This window comes from Schistocerca americana, chromosome 1 (genome assembly GCF_021461395.2).
Source record: "Schistocerca americana isolate TAMUIC-IGC-003095 chromosome 1, iqSchAmer2.1, whole genome shotgun sequence".
Lineage (NCBI taxonomy): Eukaryota > Metazoa > Arthropoda > Insecta > Orthoptera > Acrididae > Schistocerca > Schistocerca americana.
The window spans coordinates 171,362,956-171,381,807 of NC_060119.1; the positions used below are offsets into that span (position 1 = coordinate 171,362,956).

The window sequence follows — 18,852 nt, forward strand, 5'->3', positions numbered from 1 at the left end:
AAGATCATGCGACAAAACTAGCTTCTTTTTATGTGAAACAAAAGCCAATATTGAATTAATTACCCCACCCAGTATTGCAGATGGAAGCATAATATGAGTATCGTATGTGCAATGGAGTTCAAAGAGTGCAATACACACAAGTAGATCGCAGATAGAACACAGTGGAATGAAACCAGCTTCTGGAAATTTGGAAATTTTTGGGAAGGACTATGGGACCAAACTGCTGAGGTCATCAGTCCCTAGATTTATGCACTACTTAATCTAACTTAAACTAACTTACTAACTTACACTAAGGACAACACACGCACACCCATGCGCGAGGGAGGACTCGAATCTCCGAATCTCCGACGGGGGGGTGGGGGGGGGGGGGGGAGCAGCACGAACCGTGACAAGACACCCTAAACCGCAAGGCTACTCCGCGTGGCGATGGAGGACTGATTAGCTTGCAGCGCTCCCAGTGGCCTGGCAGGGAACCAAGGTCGTGTTACCGGAAGTCCCTACGTAAGTTTCACCCATATAACAGGGCAAAGTGGTTTACCTTGCTTATGACAGCACCAGGTGCATCGGGATCCCAGTTGGCCGTGGCAGCGCCCAGCACGACGAACAGCTGGGACGGCGGCCTGCGCTCGTAGTCGGGGGCCTCGCCTTCCAGTCCGGACATGTCTGTAACACACCCATACTGCGGCACGCACACTCTCCACACTGTTGCTGCTGCTGTCAGTCTAGGACACAGCTCCTCCACTCTCTCTCCAAAACAAGTTCTATTAACAATTGCACATGACTTCTTTGAGGTGAAAAGTGCTAAATAAGGCGGTACAGATGAAAAGAACCCATGGGTTTAAGGGATCAGCCCACTAGTTCGTTATTCCCTCCATGCTGAGAGTGTCAAATCAGTATTTCTAAGAGGAACGAGATGGACAGCCAAACATCTACACGTGTAGATCGAAAGCAACTTTACAGTATGTGTTGGAAGGTAATTATGCTACCACCATCTGATTCCCCTCCTCTGTACCATTCCCTGATTTCCCTACATTGTTTCAGGCAAGTGCCGGGATGGTTCCTTTGAAAGGGCACGGCCGATTTCCTTCCCAATCCTTCCCTAACCCGAGCTTGCGCTCCGTCTCTAATGACCTCGCTGTCGACGGGACGTTAAACACTAACCACCACCACCACCCTGTACCATTCCCGAATGACGCTTGGGAAGAGTGGTGGTCGGTAAACCTCCGCATTAGCTCTAACTCCTCGAATTTTCTCGAAAACGTTGTGGGAGGAAGTAATATATTGCTCGACTCTTTCTGGAATGTAATCACGCAGAGTTTCAATAGTGAACTTCTCCATGATGCAGTAAGTCTCTCATGTAGCGTTTGCCGCTAGATTTTATTCAGGATCTCCGTAACGGTCTCGCGCCGACTAAACGATTCCGTGAAGAAACACGCCGCTCTTCGTTGTGTCTTGTCAGTCCCTTGTATTAATCCAACCTGGTAAGGGTCCCAGACTTACGAGTAATACTCAAGAATACGTTGAACACGTGCTATGTATGCCACTTCTTTCGTGGGTGAATTATATTTCCTTAAGATTCTTCTTATGAATAGCTGTGTCGCATCTACTTTTCCAACAGTTTGTTTCAAGAGGTCATTAAACTTTATGTCGCTCCAATTGGTTACTCCTAAGTATTTGCCACCAATAGAGGATTTATTCGCCAATTTTATTTCAGTTTAGTGTCAACTGCTAGTTGATGTTTTATCCCAACTTTTCTTTAACGTTACGTGGAAAAATTAGTAAGAGAAGCCAATCTGGTAACACATGGGCAACGAAAGAAAATATCTCAGATAAACAACTAAATATACTGGCCTAAGAAAAAGGCTAGGTGTTTTCTTTGATTTAACGAAGGATTTTGACTGTGTTGACCACAAAATATTACTCCAGAAGTTGGACCATTATGGAGTAAAGGGAGTAGCTTACAATTGGTTCGCCTCTTACTTTAAGAACAGAAAGCAGAAGGTAATTCTCCGCAATACTGAGAGTGGTAGTGATGTTCAGTCCCAAGGGTCGGTGCTGGAGCCACTGCTGTTTCTTATTTATATAAATGATATGCCTTCTAGTATTACAGGTGATTCAAAAATATTTCTGTTTGTTGATGATATCAGCTTGGTAGTGAAGGATCTTGTGGGTAATATTGAAACAGTATCAAATAATGTAGTTCATGAAATAAGTTCTTGGCTTATTGAAAATAATTTGATGCTAAATCACAGCAAGACTCAGTTTTTACAGTTTCTAACTCACAATTCAACAAGAACCGATATTTTGATCAGACAGAATGGGCATATTATAAGCGAGACTGAACAGTTCAAGTTCCTAGGCGTTCGGATAGATAGTAAGCTGTAGTGGAAAGCCCATGTTTGGGATCTTGTTCAGAAACTAAATGCTGCTTTATTTACCATTAGAGCTGTATATGAAATAAGTGACAGTTCAACACGAAAAGTAGTCTACTTCGCATGTTTTCATACCCTTATGTCGTATGGTATTATTTTTGAGGTAATTCTTCTGATTCAAAAAGGATATTTTTGGCTCAAAAACGGGCTGTTCGAGCTATATGTGGTGTAAGTTCGAGAACCTCGTGTCGACCCCTATTCAATAGTCTGGGAATTCTGACATTGCCCTCACAGTATATAATTTCTTTAATGTCGTTTGTTGTTAGCAATATTAGCTTATTCCCAAGAGTTAGCAGCTTTCACTCAGTTAAAACTAGGCAGAAATCAAATCTGCATGTGGAATGCACTTCCTTGACTCTTGTGCAGAAAGGAGTGCAGTATTCTGCTGCATCCATTTTCAATAACCTACCATAAGAACTCAAAAATATTAGCAGTAGCTCAAACACTTTTAAGTCCAAACTAAAGAGTTTCCTCATGGCTCACTCCTTCTACTCTGTCGAGGAGCTCCTGGAAGAGCTGAAAAATTAAGCAAATTCCAGTGTAAGAACCTTCAACATCGCAGCGCGTCAGCAATCGTTGGTTAATATATTGAAAAACTAAAAACCCGCCTCGATTACGTAAAAAGCATCTAGTGTTAACCCAGGTTTCGGCGTAGATAACTACACCTTCTTCAGAACAACAATAAAACCCACAAGTGCCTAAGAAGACCTTTGTCAATGATTAAAAGACCACCATAGCTATACATTTATAAACGAAAAAGAAAACGAAACACAAACAGTACATATGTACAAAGTCAAAACCACTACTTAACTTAATAGTGTACGCTCCACCTCACACCGGCCTATGTTCGATGGGCCATGACCCGCCATAAACTGCAGCTACAAATGGTCGCTCACTTACAAGCCCGACCCGCTACCTATGCACATGCGCAAGACAAGGGACGTTACTTGAATGCGTATGCGCATACGAATACGGGAAAGTTTATACATGGGTCGGGGCTAAATAGCCCATATATTCTCAACCGTGGATCAACGTGTATCAAAAAATGGAATGGATAGAATAAGTGACGAGCTAAATAGGAGATGAAACCTAAAAATAACCACATACGGTTGCTTATTCTAGGAAAGAAACATATATGAAGCTACCTATGACAACAGGAGGAACTCTTTAAAAAAATACGTTTTCCGACAATATTATACCTGCAGACTCGGCCCATCCATACGCCCATAAGATGGCCTTTTTTCATTCTAATATTCATCGAGTTACAGCTATCCCTCTTGCACCAGATGCGGTAGAAACTGAACTGGTCACACTTGAGAATTTTGCTATAAATAATGGCTATAGGCCTCAGTTGGTAAGACAGATGTATAACAAGAAAATAAATAAAAGTAATATTACGTCTTCCACCCTAGGGAATGCGTTAGATGACAAACAAGTGGCAACTACATCTGTCCCTTACATAGGAAATATAAGTTACAAATTGGGGCGTTTACTCAGAGCCCATAATTTCAGAGTCGCCTATTCTACTAATAATGGTTTACATAGGAATTTAATCCACTCCTTGCAGAATAAGAGCGATAAACTTTCCCAATCAGGAGTATATAAAATTACATGCGGGGATTGTCCAAAATTTTACATCGGGCAAACGGGACGAGCTCTGGGTCTCAGGTATAAAGAGCATATTCCTACTAGAAGCGGTGACGGTACTAAGGGCTCTACTTATGCGGAACACCTTGTGCAAACGACTCATGCCCCGAGCCCTTTAGTTAATATCGAGATACTTCATGCCGAGGTTAAGGGCTTAAAACTGGATGTTTTGGAACAAATGCAGATCTTTAAGCATCTGCAACATGCTAAAGACAATGTCCTTAACGACCAACTCCTACTAAGAAACAGAAATTTTTTTGAAGGTTTCGCACCTTTAATTTGTTGTTCATACTTGTAAATCTGATGATCTGGGGATTTTCACATGCGTGCGCTGATTGGCGAGCGCAGTTGGTCAAGCCGTTCATCTTATTTCTTTTTATCCTCATTTTCCTTTTACGACGAAGGTGATTTTAGCCCGTTGAACACCTCACGTTTTATCCCTATATCTTTATTACCACGACGTCTTTAGATTACGTCCCCTCAGCCCCCCCCCCTCCCCCCAGGATAACTACTGGCTTTAGGTATAGTTTTTAAGAGTTCCTCCTGTTGTCATAGGTAGCTTCATATATGTTTCTTTCCTAGCATAAGCAACCGTGTGCGGTTGCTTATGCTATTTAGCCCCGACCCATGTATAAACTTTCTCGTATTCGTATGCGTATGCGCAGTCATGTAACTGCCCTTGTCTTACGCATGTGCATAGGTAGCGGGTCGGGCTTGTAAATGAGCGACCATCTGTAGCTGCAGTTTACGGCGGGTCATGGCCCATCGAACATAGGCCGGTGTGAGGTGGTTCAAATGGCTCTGAGCACTATGGGACTTAACTGCTATGGTCATCAGTCCCCTTGAACTTAGAACTACTTAAACCTAACTAACCTAAGGACATCACACACATCCATGCCCGAGGCAGGATTCGAACCTGCGACCGTAGCAGCAGTGCGGTTCCAGACTGTAGCGCCTTTAACCGCTCGGCCACTCCGGCCGGCGTGTGAGGTGGAGCGTACACTATTAAGTTAAGTAGTGGTTTTGACTTTGTACATATGTACTGTTTGTGTTTCGTTTTCTTTTTCGTTTATAAATGTATAGCTATGGTGTTCTTTTAATCATTGACAAAGGTCTTCTTAGGCACTTGTGGGTTTTATTGTTGTTCTGAAGAAGGTGTAGTTATCTACGCCGAAACCTGGGTTAACACTAGGTGCTTTTTACGCAATTGAGGTGGGTTTTTGGTTTTTTTAATAAATTCCAGTGTTACATTGTTGATTTTCTTTATTTAAACTTACGACTTGTTGCCTGAATTCGTTACTTATATTTCATTTTATCTGTTTCTATTATCGTACCCGTGGTCTAGGGGTAGCGTCTGATTCGTAATCAAAACGTCTTCGGTCCCGGGTTCGATCCCCGCCACTGCCTAAATTTTGATAAATAATCAGCATTGGCGGCCGAAGACTTCCGGCATAAGAAGTCAGCCTCATTCTGCCAACGGCCTTGTCAAAGAGGGCGGAGGAGCGGATAGAGGTTCAGGTGTAAGTAGGCTGTTTAGGTTTTTTTATTGGCAACGCCACCTCTGTATGAAAATCACTGGCTGTGCTGTGTGCAGTCTGTGGCTGCTTTGCATTGTTGTAATACTCGCCATTGTAGTGTTAGGCAGCTGGCTGTGAACAGCGCGTAGCGTTGCGCAGTTGGAGGTGAGCCGCCAGCAGTGGTGGATGTGGGGAGAGAGATGGCGGAGATTTGTAATTTGTCATGAACTGCTATATTTATATATGATGATATCAAGGTAAATACATTGTTTGTTCTCTATTAATATCTTTCATTTGCTAACTATCCCTATCAGTAGTTAGTGCCTTCCATAGTTTGAATCTTTTATTTAGCTGGCAGTAGTGGCGCTCGCTGTATTGCAGTAGCTTGAGCAGCGAAGATTTTTGTGAGGTAAGTGATTTGTGAAAGGTATAGTTTAATGTTAGTCAGGGCCATTCTTTTGTAGGGAATTTTGAAAGTCAGATTGCGTTGCGCTAACAAAATATTGTGTGTCAGTTTAAGGACAGTCATGTATAATTGTTCAAAGGGGACGTTTCATATGTCGACCCTTAGCCGAGGATACCTCACTGGAATCTTCTGATTTTTTTTCTTGTAGTTTGTGTAATTAGTGTAGATTTTGTTTATTGATAGCGCGTAATCATAGAGAGAATTTCCTTTGTAGTTGTAGTTTTTCATTGTTGTACAGTAAAACAGTTGTGGCATGCATGTAGATTTGCACCAAGTATTTCGCAGCTGCGCTGGCAATTAAGTAGACATTATTTCCATTGCTATGTTATTTTATTTTGCTCTTCAAATTGTGCTTTTCTGTGTTATCGTGTGAAATGTTGTGACAATTATGGCGTGTGAAAAACGTAATACTAGGCTCCAAAGTAAACTGAGAAATGACAGTGAAGACGAAAGCAGTGTGTTAGCGCCGCAGAGTAATGAATTAACTAATGTTCAAAGTAGTAATTTGGTAATTGCGCATAGGGAAATGGAGCGGGCGGCAAACAATGGTGTAGACAGTGAAACAGGTAGTGAACAGGGAAGCGTTATCGATCGATTGGTCGGAAACAGCTCGCCTCAGGAATCGGGAATGACAGAACACAATATTGCAAATACTGCAGACTCAGGTTTTGGGTTCTCACCGTTTTCTCAAATGAGTCAAGACACATTTTCCGCTTGTCAAAATGTGAGTGTTGTCGGTGCAACTTCACTGCCGAAAAGCACTGAGGAACATGTTTCAGACACCAGTGCATTGTTATTACAATTAATGCAACAAATGGGACAAAAGCTTGAAAAGTTAGACACAATGGAACAACACCAGAGACAAACACAGCAACAGTTAGACACAGTGGAACAAAATCTTAAAAAGTTAGACACAATGGAACAAAATCAGAGACAAACACAGCAACAGTTAGACACACTGGAACAAAATCAGAGACAAACACAGCAACAGCTTCAAAAGTTAGACTCATTGGAACAAACTCTTGAACAAACGCGTGAAGATTTAACTACTGAGTTACATAACATTGAATCGAAATGTCAAAAAGTCTGTAATGACGTAAAAACTCAAATTTGTGAGCATTTTCAACCTATTTTTTCGCGGCATGAAAAGGCATTACAGAATCACGAAGCAGCCATAAAAGAACTGCAAATTATTGTTCATGAAAATCATGAGACCTTGCAAGCTAAATTTGACTCAGTTGCATCTACCGATTCGGTTACGCAACTTGCAAAAACTCAGGAAAACTTAAAGAACACAGTAGATTCGATTTCAACACAAATGGACACTCTGAAACTTGGTTCAGAAAAACACATTGAGGAAATGTGTTCACTATCTGAGAAAGTAGCCGAACTTTCGGATCAGTTCACTAACTTATCTACGAAGGTAGATGATAATCTGAACGACACAAAACCGGTAGTCTTTAATGACACAGAAGAGTGCGAACAAATTAGGAAATTCAAACAAAATCAGAATCAAATTAATACGCAACACCAAAGAGAAATCCGGGAAGTACAAGATCAGCTGACTCAGGTAATACAAGAATTACGTATTTCAGAGGCCACTCGCGCTCCAATACGGGAAGAGGGACTTAGAAATGCGGAACAACCACAAAATAATAACACAGGACACTTCGGAAGTTATGAAAGAAATTGGCAAGGTGCACCGAATTTTGAAATGGAACCGCCGAAACGACGTAACAATGACCGATATGCGACTCGCCGGCATGATGACTTTGACTATAAGCTGTTCATTACTACACGTAAATTCAAAACATTTAAGAATTCTGGCAACGACATTCATCCACAAGCATGGCTCCATCAATTCTCTCATTGTTTTCCTCCCAACTGGTCATTAGAGCACAGATTAGAATTTATGTGTGGCTACTTAGAGAATGAACCAGCTGTAAGAATGCGGTCGGTCATTCACGATTGCCACAGTGAAGGAGAGTTTTACCATGCCTTCCTCTCAGCATATTGGTCTCAGGCCACACAAGACCGAGTAAAACAAAGCATCATAATGATGAAACGTTTCGAACAATCTGAATTTTCCAGTCTTATGAAATATTTTGAAGACATGTTGCACAAGAATCAGTACCTGACAAACCCATACAGCCCCTCAGAACTCATCCGCATTTGCTTACTCAAATTGCCTGAACATTTACGACATATTATTTTAGCAGGACGTTGCAAAGACGACATTGAAGCATTTCAGGGACTGTTACAAGCACTGGAAATTGACACATACCGTCGCGGGATGCGAAAACAGGAAAACAATCACTACAGGTCACATCCGTCACAATTCCGTGACGACAGAAATGATAACTGGACGCGACAAGGCTATTATCACAACACAAATCGTGACCAAAACAGACACCACCCGTATGACAACCGTTGGCAGAGTAGTAATAACTACAGGGAAAGATCACCTCTCCGTGGTAATGACTATCACAGAGACAATCAGAGAAACAGACAATATGGGAACCAAAACAAGTATTATCAAGGGAGGCAGAATAACTTCAGAGGCAACAGTTCGGCGCAGAGTTACGGTTCAGGGAGAAATTCTCCACCACATGACCGACAAACAAGAAACTATGTAAACTACCGACAAAACGACAGACGTGAATTTCATCAGAACTGGCGGGATTCTAACGGAGCTGGGCCCTCTCGGCAAGGCGAATTTGTAGAAGTTAGGTCTCCTAATCCCAATAACAAGGCGCGCCAACAAAGAGACAGACAATGACTCGCGCCGCAGGCACCCACGTGCGCCGGCTGGCTCAGAGAAAAATAACATTGACGCTAACCCTGTGAAAAATTCCAGTATTCTTTACCGACGTATACTGCATGATAATTGCGTTCAAGCTGAAATTCTGAGTACTTTGAAGAGTAAAAGATTGTACCACATTTCACATGTAAAACCGATTATTGAAAGATAATCTGCTTTTTAACTTTGTCTTTGCCATAAAATTTTTCGCTTCACATTACTAATATGCTTTGTCAGACTTAGAATCTGTTAACATACAACAATGTTTGAAGTTAAATATCCAATCAAGAACCAAGAGAACTTACTTAAACAGAAATGACGAATGCATTGTTATAGTGAACAGACGTCACAGTGTTATTGTGTGTGTACATTCTTGCTTGTTTGTTGCACGATTACGTAACGACTATAAGGCTTACATACTTAGAACATTTACCAGTACTGCTAATGAGATTTTAATGCAACATTTTGGTTTATTTGAAAATACATTCTGAATTTAAAGTGCTTTCTGAGAGATACCAGATGGCACAGTGGTTAGTTTATGTGACAGCTACACGATTTTTATCACGACGCTACTAATGAGTGACAATTTACAATGTTGCTTTTGCGGTGTATCTGTTTTATATCTGCACAGTTTTCTGAATTCTTCTGGAAAGTAAAACATATTTTAGTAGTAACTTTTGTGGTACAGCAACAATGAGATTGTCTTTTCCGTAGCACAACAATACGTTACAGCACAGTACTTTCTTCATCACGGCAATAAGCGTAATAACTAAGATATCTATACATAAAGCATTTCACTTTTGTTTATCATGAGGTAAGTACATTGACTTCTGCAGAACTTGGCTTTCGGAGGACGATAAGTACGACACTTCCACAGAATTATCTTACAGCAAGACGCACATTTAGCGCTACAGGACACGCATTTGAGAGATTTTGTACTTAAGCCATTTATTTTTCAAGATTTTTGAATTACAAAGAAAGTTTTCCGTGATATATTTCATTCTATTGCTGTAATCTGTAACACCTGAGGGTATAATTACATTAATCCTCAGGGGGGTATACGCCTACTTTGTGTACCATGTGTTTGGCAACCACAAGGAACCCTAGCTAATATGGTATTTGCTTATACAACTTTACACATCGGTACCATATTTCTCTAACACACAAATTACACAGCTTTCTGATCATGTAACTGAGAGATAAACTTTTTTTTACTACATCAGTGACAGATGTTTACGTAATTATACCGTTGGATAACTTCACACTTACGAAATTGTATTTTGTCTGTACTTAGTGAACTGTTCATATTTTTTTGGAACCATTGTGATACTATGAGAGCTTTGAATGATATATTTGGTATGGGATCATGATTTTTAAAGTACGTTTGAGGCAGATGACACTTTTGACATGAGCAGAGAATTTTTTTAATTATTGGAGGAAGCTACGACGATTTTGAGATTTGACTGAGGTGTTATGATGTTATTTTTACGACGACGATGTATATTATGCTGCTGAGGTATGTTTACGATTAATAGGCTGAGGCTATATGAGTTATTTGATTATGCTTCATATTTATAATGATGAAATATTGACGAGTGTCGATGGATACGTATATGTGTAATAAGGTAAGGAGTAATGAGTAGTGGGTAGGGACTCTTGACTTGTGAAAAAGGATGTTGGAAACCAAGAATCGTACTTTAAGAGTTATGAAATGTGTGTAAATGCGTGAATGTATCACAATGCCGGCGAAAATTTTTTGGACAACGTTATATTCATAGGATTTTCTTTCTACAGATTTGCAACGCTAATTCTTGACCTGTGAAATATTTTTATGTGAGTCTGTCACTGTAGCGGAAACTGGTGTCGTAAATATTTCCGTAAGAAAGTTAAGTGACCACCTGCACGTAATGCGTCGTGGGCACGCAGCTGTGTCAAACACCTGGAGAACAAGCCATTAGGGTGTGCCTTTCCGGAAGCACAGGTAGAAAAAAAAAGAAAAAAGGCAGGCCTTTATCCTCGCCATTGGCATTCCTTTAGAGAAAATATTGCAAATGCGACACCCTCATTACTTCCATTAACCTTGCTATTGACATTCCTTTGTAGAAAGCATCGCAAATATTACACGCTCATTACCTGAAAATATATGATTACTCGTACTTTGTGCTAATTACTGCAATGCTTATGAAATGATGGGAAATATTCGTACATCTGCACACCTGATTATGACAAGTGTCTTTCTATGAGAGTTGAGAGCTACTGACTTACGAAATGCCACATGACTATTGAATGATATTTTTATGCTTTGCTTTTCGTAGTTGCTTATTTCACTTGATATCTGGTTTCCAGCTGTGTTGCAGCATTGCTTTTATAAAATAAAATGCATTTGCTAATGTGAACACTTTCTGTCAACAGATCTATTAAATAATTATTTTATGATCCACATTCTTTAAAAAAGGAGCACTTGGAAAGGAAAGAACAATAAGAAGGAACTAGTAACAGTAACACATAATTTTCTTTTCAAGTACATGGTAATATTTCTTTTTACAATCAGTTGTTGTGGTGCACCACTTTAATTACATAGATATTAAGATGTGAATATACATTTCCCTTATCTGCATTGTTGTTTTTACTGTAATATTTTTTCTGCTTGAGCTTTGTCATGTATAGATATAAGTTTTATATTTTTTATATTTGCTGCTGCTGTTTGCCAGGCATAGTGCTACTGAATTTTAAATTGTGTTACTCTGTTAAGCTAGTTTTACTACTGACTTATTTTTCTTGCTACTGTACATTGGCTCATGTTAGTTGTAATGTTGCATTGCTTGGTAATTTATATTTACTGTAGCTTGCTTTGCAATTTTCCATTTTTTTGCATTGCTGTTTGTGTTAATTTGTTATGTGCTGCTGCATTGCCTCGTCCCTTAGTTTAGTATCTGAGCTCAGTAGATTTAAGTTAGCTTAAGAGGAGACTATATAAGAAACTAACTATTATAAATTTATAAGAAATGCATTGAGAAGCTATCAGAAAATGGTCTGGCAAAATAAAAAGGATACTGTACAGTGGAGAAAAACTATTATTGACAGAGGATGTGAACAGAATACAGAAAGCAGAGAGAAAAACTATTTTTGACAGAGGATGTGAACGAAATACAGAAGGCAGGCTTAGATAGGACTTTTGGGAATAATGATGAATGAAGGGAGATCTCCAAGAAGCAAAGAAAGTTTTGTTTGCAAAATACTGCAATGAAACAAACCCTGTCCTTTCCTTTTGTGTTATCCCACTATGTGTTTGGGTACCCTTGTGTATATATGTTCTTCCTGTCTTTATATGTTTACCTCATCAGACTTTTGTTGTAGAATTTTTCTCATACTCAGCTACATGAACTATGATGAGGAATACTGTTATCCTCAAATATAATTTGCGTTAATAATATGTTATTTACTTTGTAAAGATGTTAGACATTATTAATTCTGTTTTGTTTTAATGCTCATGTGTAAAGTTGATGTTTCAAAAGTTATTCTGATCTTTTATGTATTTACTTATGTCATAATTCCTGTAACACTGATGTATATGTTTATTTCTATTCTTTTGTAAAGCCCCTATTACTACAAACGTTATCTGTATTATTATGTTTTTAATGATGTGTTTTGTACCTTTATTATTGTATTCTTATGTTATAAAATTGTAATTGTCACCAGTTCATGATATTATTAACTTGTTAGTTACATTTCACTGCACACGTTTCTGTTGGTCATAGTATATGGACAATATGTGAGAAGTAGGGACTGATAGTGTTTGCACGTGTGTTAATGATTCAGCAAGGGACTGGATAACAGCATTGCTGGTTCTAAGGACAATTTCAAAAACTTTGTGGGTGCACAAGTGGTGGTTTATGGACTTGCTATATTATCTGCAAGACTCTTCAACGGTGATTGTGCACCTGCACAGTCACAACAGATGGCTGCTGGCTATCTCTCCAAGGACTACAGTGGGTCTGCATCTTTGATGACCCACCAGTACCATTATCTCTACAAGGACTACAGTGGGTCTGCATCTATGATGACCCACCATGCCATTATTTCTACAAGGACTGCAGTGGGTCTGCACCTCTGGTGGCCCACCAATACCGTAATCTCTACCAGGACTACAGTGGGTCTGCTCTGTGATGACCTACCTACCAATACTCTTCAAAATTTCGACTGACTCTGCTGTGGGTTTGCTCTGTTGTGGCCCATTACCTGTCTGCATGTCGAGAGTCAGCACTGTCTTTCCATTGGAAGGACAACACTACTTCTTCAAGACTGCATGGAAATCCACTACTTCCGTGTGCATTTTCTTTTACTGCTCAGACTTTGAGAAAAACACTGCTATTCTCCTGTTATGTACGATTAGGACTGTCTTTATGGACTGTGAGACAATTTTAGCTTTTGACCAACATTGTATCAATAAGTGTGTGCATTTGATTTCTTTGTTATTGTAATTATGAAAAAAATTTTTCAAATCTGTATTGGCCACTGCCCAATCCAATTTGTAAAATTTTTTGTGGGGAGCATGGGGGCTATGTAAGTAGGCTGTTTAGGTTTTTTTATTGGCAACGCCACCTCTGTATGAAAATCACTGGCTGTGCTGTGTGCAGTCTGTGGCTGCTTTGCATTGTTGTAATACTCGCCATTGTAGTGCTAGGCAGCTGGCTGTGAACAGCGCGTAGCGTTGCGCAGTTGGAGGTGAGCCGCCAGCAGTGGTGGATGTGGGGAGAGAGATGGCGGAGATTTGTAATTTGTCATGAACTGCTATATTTATATATGATGATATCAAGGTAAATACATTGTTTGTTCTCTATTAATATCTTTCATTTGCTAACTATCCCTATCAGTAGTTAGTGCCTTCCATAGTTTGAATCTTTTATTTAGCTGGCAGTAGTGACGCTCGCTGTATTGCAGTAGCTTGAGCAGCGAAGATTTTTGTGAGGTAAGTGATTTGTGAAAGGTATAGTTTAATGTTAGTCAGGGCCATTCTTTTGTAGGGAATTTTGAAAGTCAGATTGCGTTGCGCTAACAAAATATTGTGTGTCAGTTTAAGGACAGTCTTGTATAATTGTTCAAAGGGGACGTTTCACAGGGCACTCTCTTGTCCTAGGGGTGGGAAATTGCCCCTAAAGGTGGAAGAATCAGCAATGATCAACGACATGAAGATGCAGAATGCAATGGAAACCACTGCATTAAAGACACGTAACGTGTATCCACAGGACATGTGGCCTGTAATTGAAGAAGTGTCATGATGATCTCTCCATTGGCAAAAGATTCCGGAATAGTCCCCCATTCGGATCTCCAGGAGGGGACTGCCAAGGGGGAGGTTACCATGAGAAAAATATTGAATAATCAACGAAAGGATAACGTTCTACGAGTCGGGGCGTGGAATGTCAGAAGCTTGAACGTGGTAGGGAAACTAGAAAATCTGAAAAGGGAAATGCAAAGGCTCAATCTAGATATAGTAGGGGTCAGTGAAGTGAAGTGGAAGGAAGACAAGGATTTCTGGTCAGATGAGTATCGGGTAATATCAACAGCAGCATAAAATGGTATAACAGGTGTAGGATTCGTTATGAATAGGAAGGTAGGGCAGAGGGTGTGTTACTGTGAACAGTTCAGTGACCGGGTTGTTCTAATCAGAATCGACAACGATAGTTCAGGTATACATGCCGACGTCGCAAGCTGAAGATGAACAGATAGAGAAAAAGTATGAGGATATTGAAAGGGTAATGCAGTATGTAAAGGGGGATGAAAATCTAATAGTCATGGGCGACTGGAATGCAGTTGTAGGGGAAGGAGTAGAAGAAAAGGTTGCAGGAGAATATGGGCTTGGGACAAGGAATGAAAGAGGAGAAAGACTAATTGAGTTCTGTAACAAGTTTCAGCTAGTAATAGCGAATACCCTGTTCAAGAAACACAAGAGGAGGAGGTATACTTGGAAAAGGCCTGGAGATACGGGAAGATTTCAATTAGATTACATCATGGTCAGACAGAGATTCCGATATCAGATACTGGACTGTAAGGCGTACCCAGGAGCAGATACAGACTCAGATCACAATATAGTAGTGATGAAGAGTAGGCTGAAGTTCAAGACATCAGTCAGGAAGAATCAATACGCAAAGAAGTTGGATACGGAAGTACTAAGCAATGACGAGATACGTTTGAAGTTCTGTAACGCTAAAGATACAGCAATAAGGAATAGCGCAGTAGGCAGTACAGTTGAAGAGGAATGGACATCTCTAAAAAGGGCCATCACAGAAGTTGGGAAGGAAAACATAGGTACAAAGAAGGGAGCTGCGAAGAAACCATGGATAACAGAAGAAATACACTCCTGGAAATTGAAATAAGAACACCGTGAATTCATTGTCCCAGGAAGGGGAAACTTTATTGACACATTCCTGGGGTCAGATACATCACATGATCACACTGACAGAACCACAGGCACATAGACACAGGCAACAGAGCATGCACAATGTCGGCACTAGTACAGTGTATATCCACCTTTCGCAGCAATGCAGGTTGTTATTCTCCCATGGAGACGATCGTAGAGATGCTGGATGTAGTCCTGTGGAACGGCTTGCCATGCCATTTCCACCTGGCGCCTCAGTTGGACCAGCGTTCGTGCTGGACGTGCAGACCGCGTGAGACGACGCTTCATCCAGTCCCAAACATGCTCAATGGGGGACAGATCCGGAGATCTTGCTGGCCAGGGTAGTTGACTTACACCTTCTAGAGCACGTTGGGTGGCACGGGATACATGCGGACGTGCATTGTCCTGTTGGAACAGCAAGTTCCCTTGCCGGTCTAGGAATGGTAGAACGATGGGTTCGATGACGGTTTGGATGTACCGTGCACTATTCAGTGTCCCCTCGACGATCACCAGTGGTGTACGGCCAGTGTAGGAGATCGCTCCCCACACCATGATGCCGGGTGTTGGCCCTGTGTGCCTCGGTCGTATGCAGTCCTGATTGTGGCGCTCACCTGCACGGCGCCAAACACGCATACGACCATCATTGGCACCAAGGCAGAAGCGACTCTCATCGCTGAAGACGACACGTCTCCATTCGTCCCTCCATTCACACCTGTCGCGACACCACTGGAGGCGGGCTGCACGATGTTGGGGCGTGAGCGGAAGACGGCCTAACGGTGTGCGGGACCGTAGCCCAGCTTCAAGGAGACGGTTGCGAATGGTCCACGCTGATACCCCAGGAGCAACAGTGTCCCTAATTTGCTGGGAAGTGGCGGTGCGGTCCCCTACGGCACTGCGTAGGATCCTACGGTCTTGGCGTGCATCCGTGCGTCGCTGCGGTCCGGTCCCAGGTCGACGGGCACGTGCACCTTCCGCCGACCACTGGCGACAACATCGATGTACTGTGGAGACCTCACGCCCCACGTGTTGAGCAATTCGGCGGTACGTCCACCCGGCCTCCCGCATGCCCACTATACGCCCTCTCTCAAAGTCCGTCAACTGCACATACGGTTCACGTCCACGCTGTCGCGGCATGCTACCAGTGTTGAAGACTGCGATGGAGCTCCGTATGCCACGGCAAACTGGCTGACACTGACGGCGGCGGTGCACAAATGCTGTGCAGCTAGCGCCATTCGACGGCCAACACCGCGGTTCCTGGTGTGTCCGCTGTGCCGTGCGTGTGATCATTGCTTGTACAGCCCTCTCGCAGTGTCTGGAGCAAGTATGGTGGGTCTGACACACCGGTGTCAATGTGTTCTTTTTTCCATTTCCAGGAGTGTACTTCAGTTGATTGATGAAAGGAGGAAGTACAAACATGTTCCGGAAAAATCAGGAATACAGAAATACAAGTCGCTCAGGAATGAAATAAATAGGAAGTGCGGGGAAGCTAAGACGAAATGGCTGCAGGAAAAATGTGAAGACATCGGAAAAGATATGATTGTCGGAAGGACAGACTCAGCATACAAGAAAGTCAAAACAATCTTTGAGGACATTAAAAGCAACGGTGGTAACATTAAGAGTGCAACGGGAATTCCACTGTTAAATGCAGAGGAGAGAGCAGATAGGTGGAAAGAATACATTGAAAGCCTCTATGAGGGTGAAGATTTGTCTGATGTGATAGAAGAAGGAACAGGAGTCGATTTAGAAGAGATAGGGGATCCAGTATTAGAATCGGAATTTAAAAGAGCTTTGGAGGACTTACGGTCAAATAAGGCAGAAGGGATACATAACATTCCGCCAGAATTTCTAAAATCATTGGGGGAAGTGGCAACAAAACGACTATTCACGTTGGTGTGTAGAATATATGAGTCTGGCGACATACCATCTGACTTTCGGAAAAGCATCATCCACACAATTCCGAAGACGGCAAGAGCTGACAAGTGCGAGAATTATCGCACAATCAGCTTAACAGCTCATGCATCGAAGCTGCTTACAAGAATAATATACAGGAGAAAGGAAAAGAAAATTGAGAATGCGCTAGGTGACAATCAGTCTGGCTTTAGGAAAAGTAAAGGGACGAGAGAGGCAATTCTGACGTTACGGCTAATAATGGAAGCAAGGCTAAAGAAAAATCAAGACACTTTCATAGGATTTGTCGACCTGGAAAAAGCGTTCGACAATATAAAATGGTGCAAGCTGTTCGAGATTCTGAAAAAAGTAGGGGTAAGCTATAGGGAGAGACGGGTCATATACGATATGTACAACAACCAAGAGGGAAGAATAAGAGTGGACCATCAAGAACGAAGTGCTCGTATTAAGAAGGGTGTAAGACAAGGCTGTAGCCTTTCACCCCTACTCTTCAATCTGTACATCGAGGAAGCAATGATGGAAATAAAAGAAAGGTTCAGGAGTGGAATTAAAATACAAGGTGAAAGGATATCAATGATACGATTCGCTGATGACATTGCTATCCTGAGTGAAAGAGAAGAAGAATTAAATGATCTGCTGAACGGAATGAACAGTCTAATGAGTACACAGTATGGTTTGAGAGTAAATCGGAGAAAGACGAAGGTAATGAGAAGCAGTAGAAATGAGAACAGCGAGAAACTTAACATCAGGATTGATGGTCACGAAGTCAATGAAGTTAAGGAATTCTGCTACCTGGGCAGTAAAATAACCAATGACGGACGGAGCAAGGAGGACATCAAAAGCAGACTCGCTATGGCAAAAAAGGCATTTCTGGCCAAGAGAAGTCTACTAATATCAAATACCGGCCTTAATTTGAGGAAGAAATTTCTGAGGATGTACGTCTGGAGTACAGCATTGTATGGTAGTGAAACATGGACTGTGGGAAAACCGGAACAGAAGAGAATCGAAGCATTTGAGATGTGGTGGTATAGACGAATGTTGAAAATTAGGTGGACTGATAAGGTAAGGAATGAGGAGGTTCGATGCAGAATCGGAGAGGAAAGGAATATGTGGAAAACACTGATAAGGAGAAGGGACAGGATGATAGGACATCTGCTAAGACATGAGGGAATGACTTTCATGGTACTAGAGAGAGCTGTAGAGGGCAAAAACTGTAGAAGAAGACAGAGATTGGAATACGCCAAGCAAATAATTGAGGATGTAGGTTGCAAGTGCTACTCTGAGATGAAGAGGTTAGCACAGGAAAGGAATTCGTGGCGGGCCGCATCATACCAGTCAGTAGACTGATGACCAAAAAAAAAAACTATCGTGTTATAATTTCATGTATTGACTCGTTCCATGACCATGGAGACTTCTCCTTAATTTGGTCCCACGGAACAATAAATAAATAAACAAATAAATAAAAAATGACATACATTCAGTAGAAAATAACAATGGTGAAACTGAAACGCTTTTTAAGAATCTAAATGAAACTACCATGAAAATAAATGAAGAAAATTAATGAAAAAAGACAGAATAAATTAATATACAAAGCCAAATAACGACTACAAAACTACGCGATGACTTTCCCATAGAAGCTACTCTTTCCAGAACACTTTCGACTTCAAATACATTGGTTTAAATAT

General features: G+C 41.4%; 1 protein-coding gene across 1 annotated transcript in view; it reads right to left on the reverse strand.

Moving 5' to 3' along the window:
* Positions 1-18,852, reverse strand: part of LOC124613163 — a 113,254-nt gene that overhangs the window by 70,290 nt on the left and 24,112 nt on the right. The window contains exon 3 of the mRNA XM_047141832.1: positions 539-663. Within this exon, the coding sequence (XP_046997788.1) occupies positions 539-663 (125 nt within the window). The remainder of the gene's footprint in view (positions 1-538; positions 664-18,852) is intronic.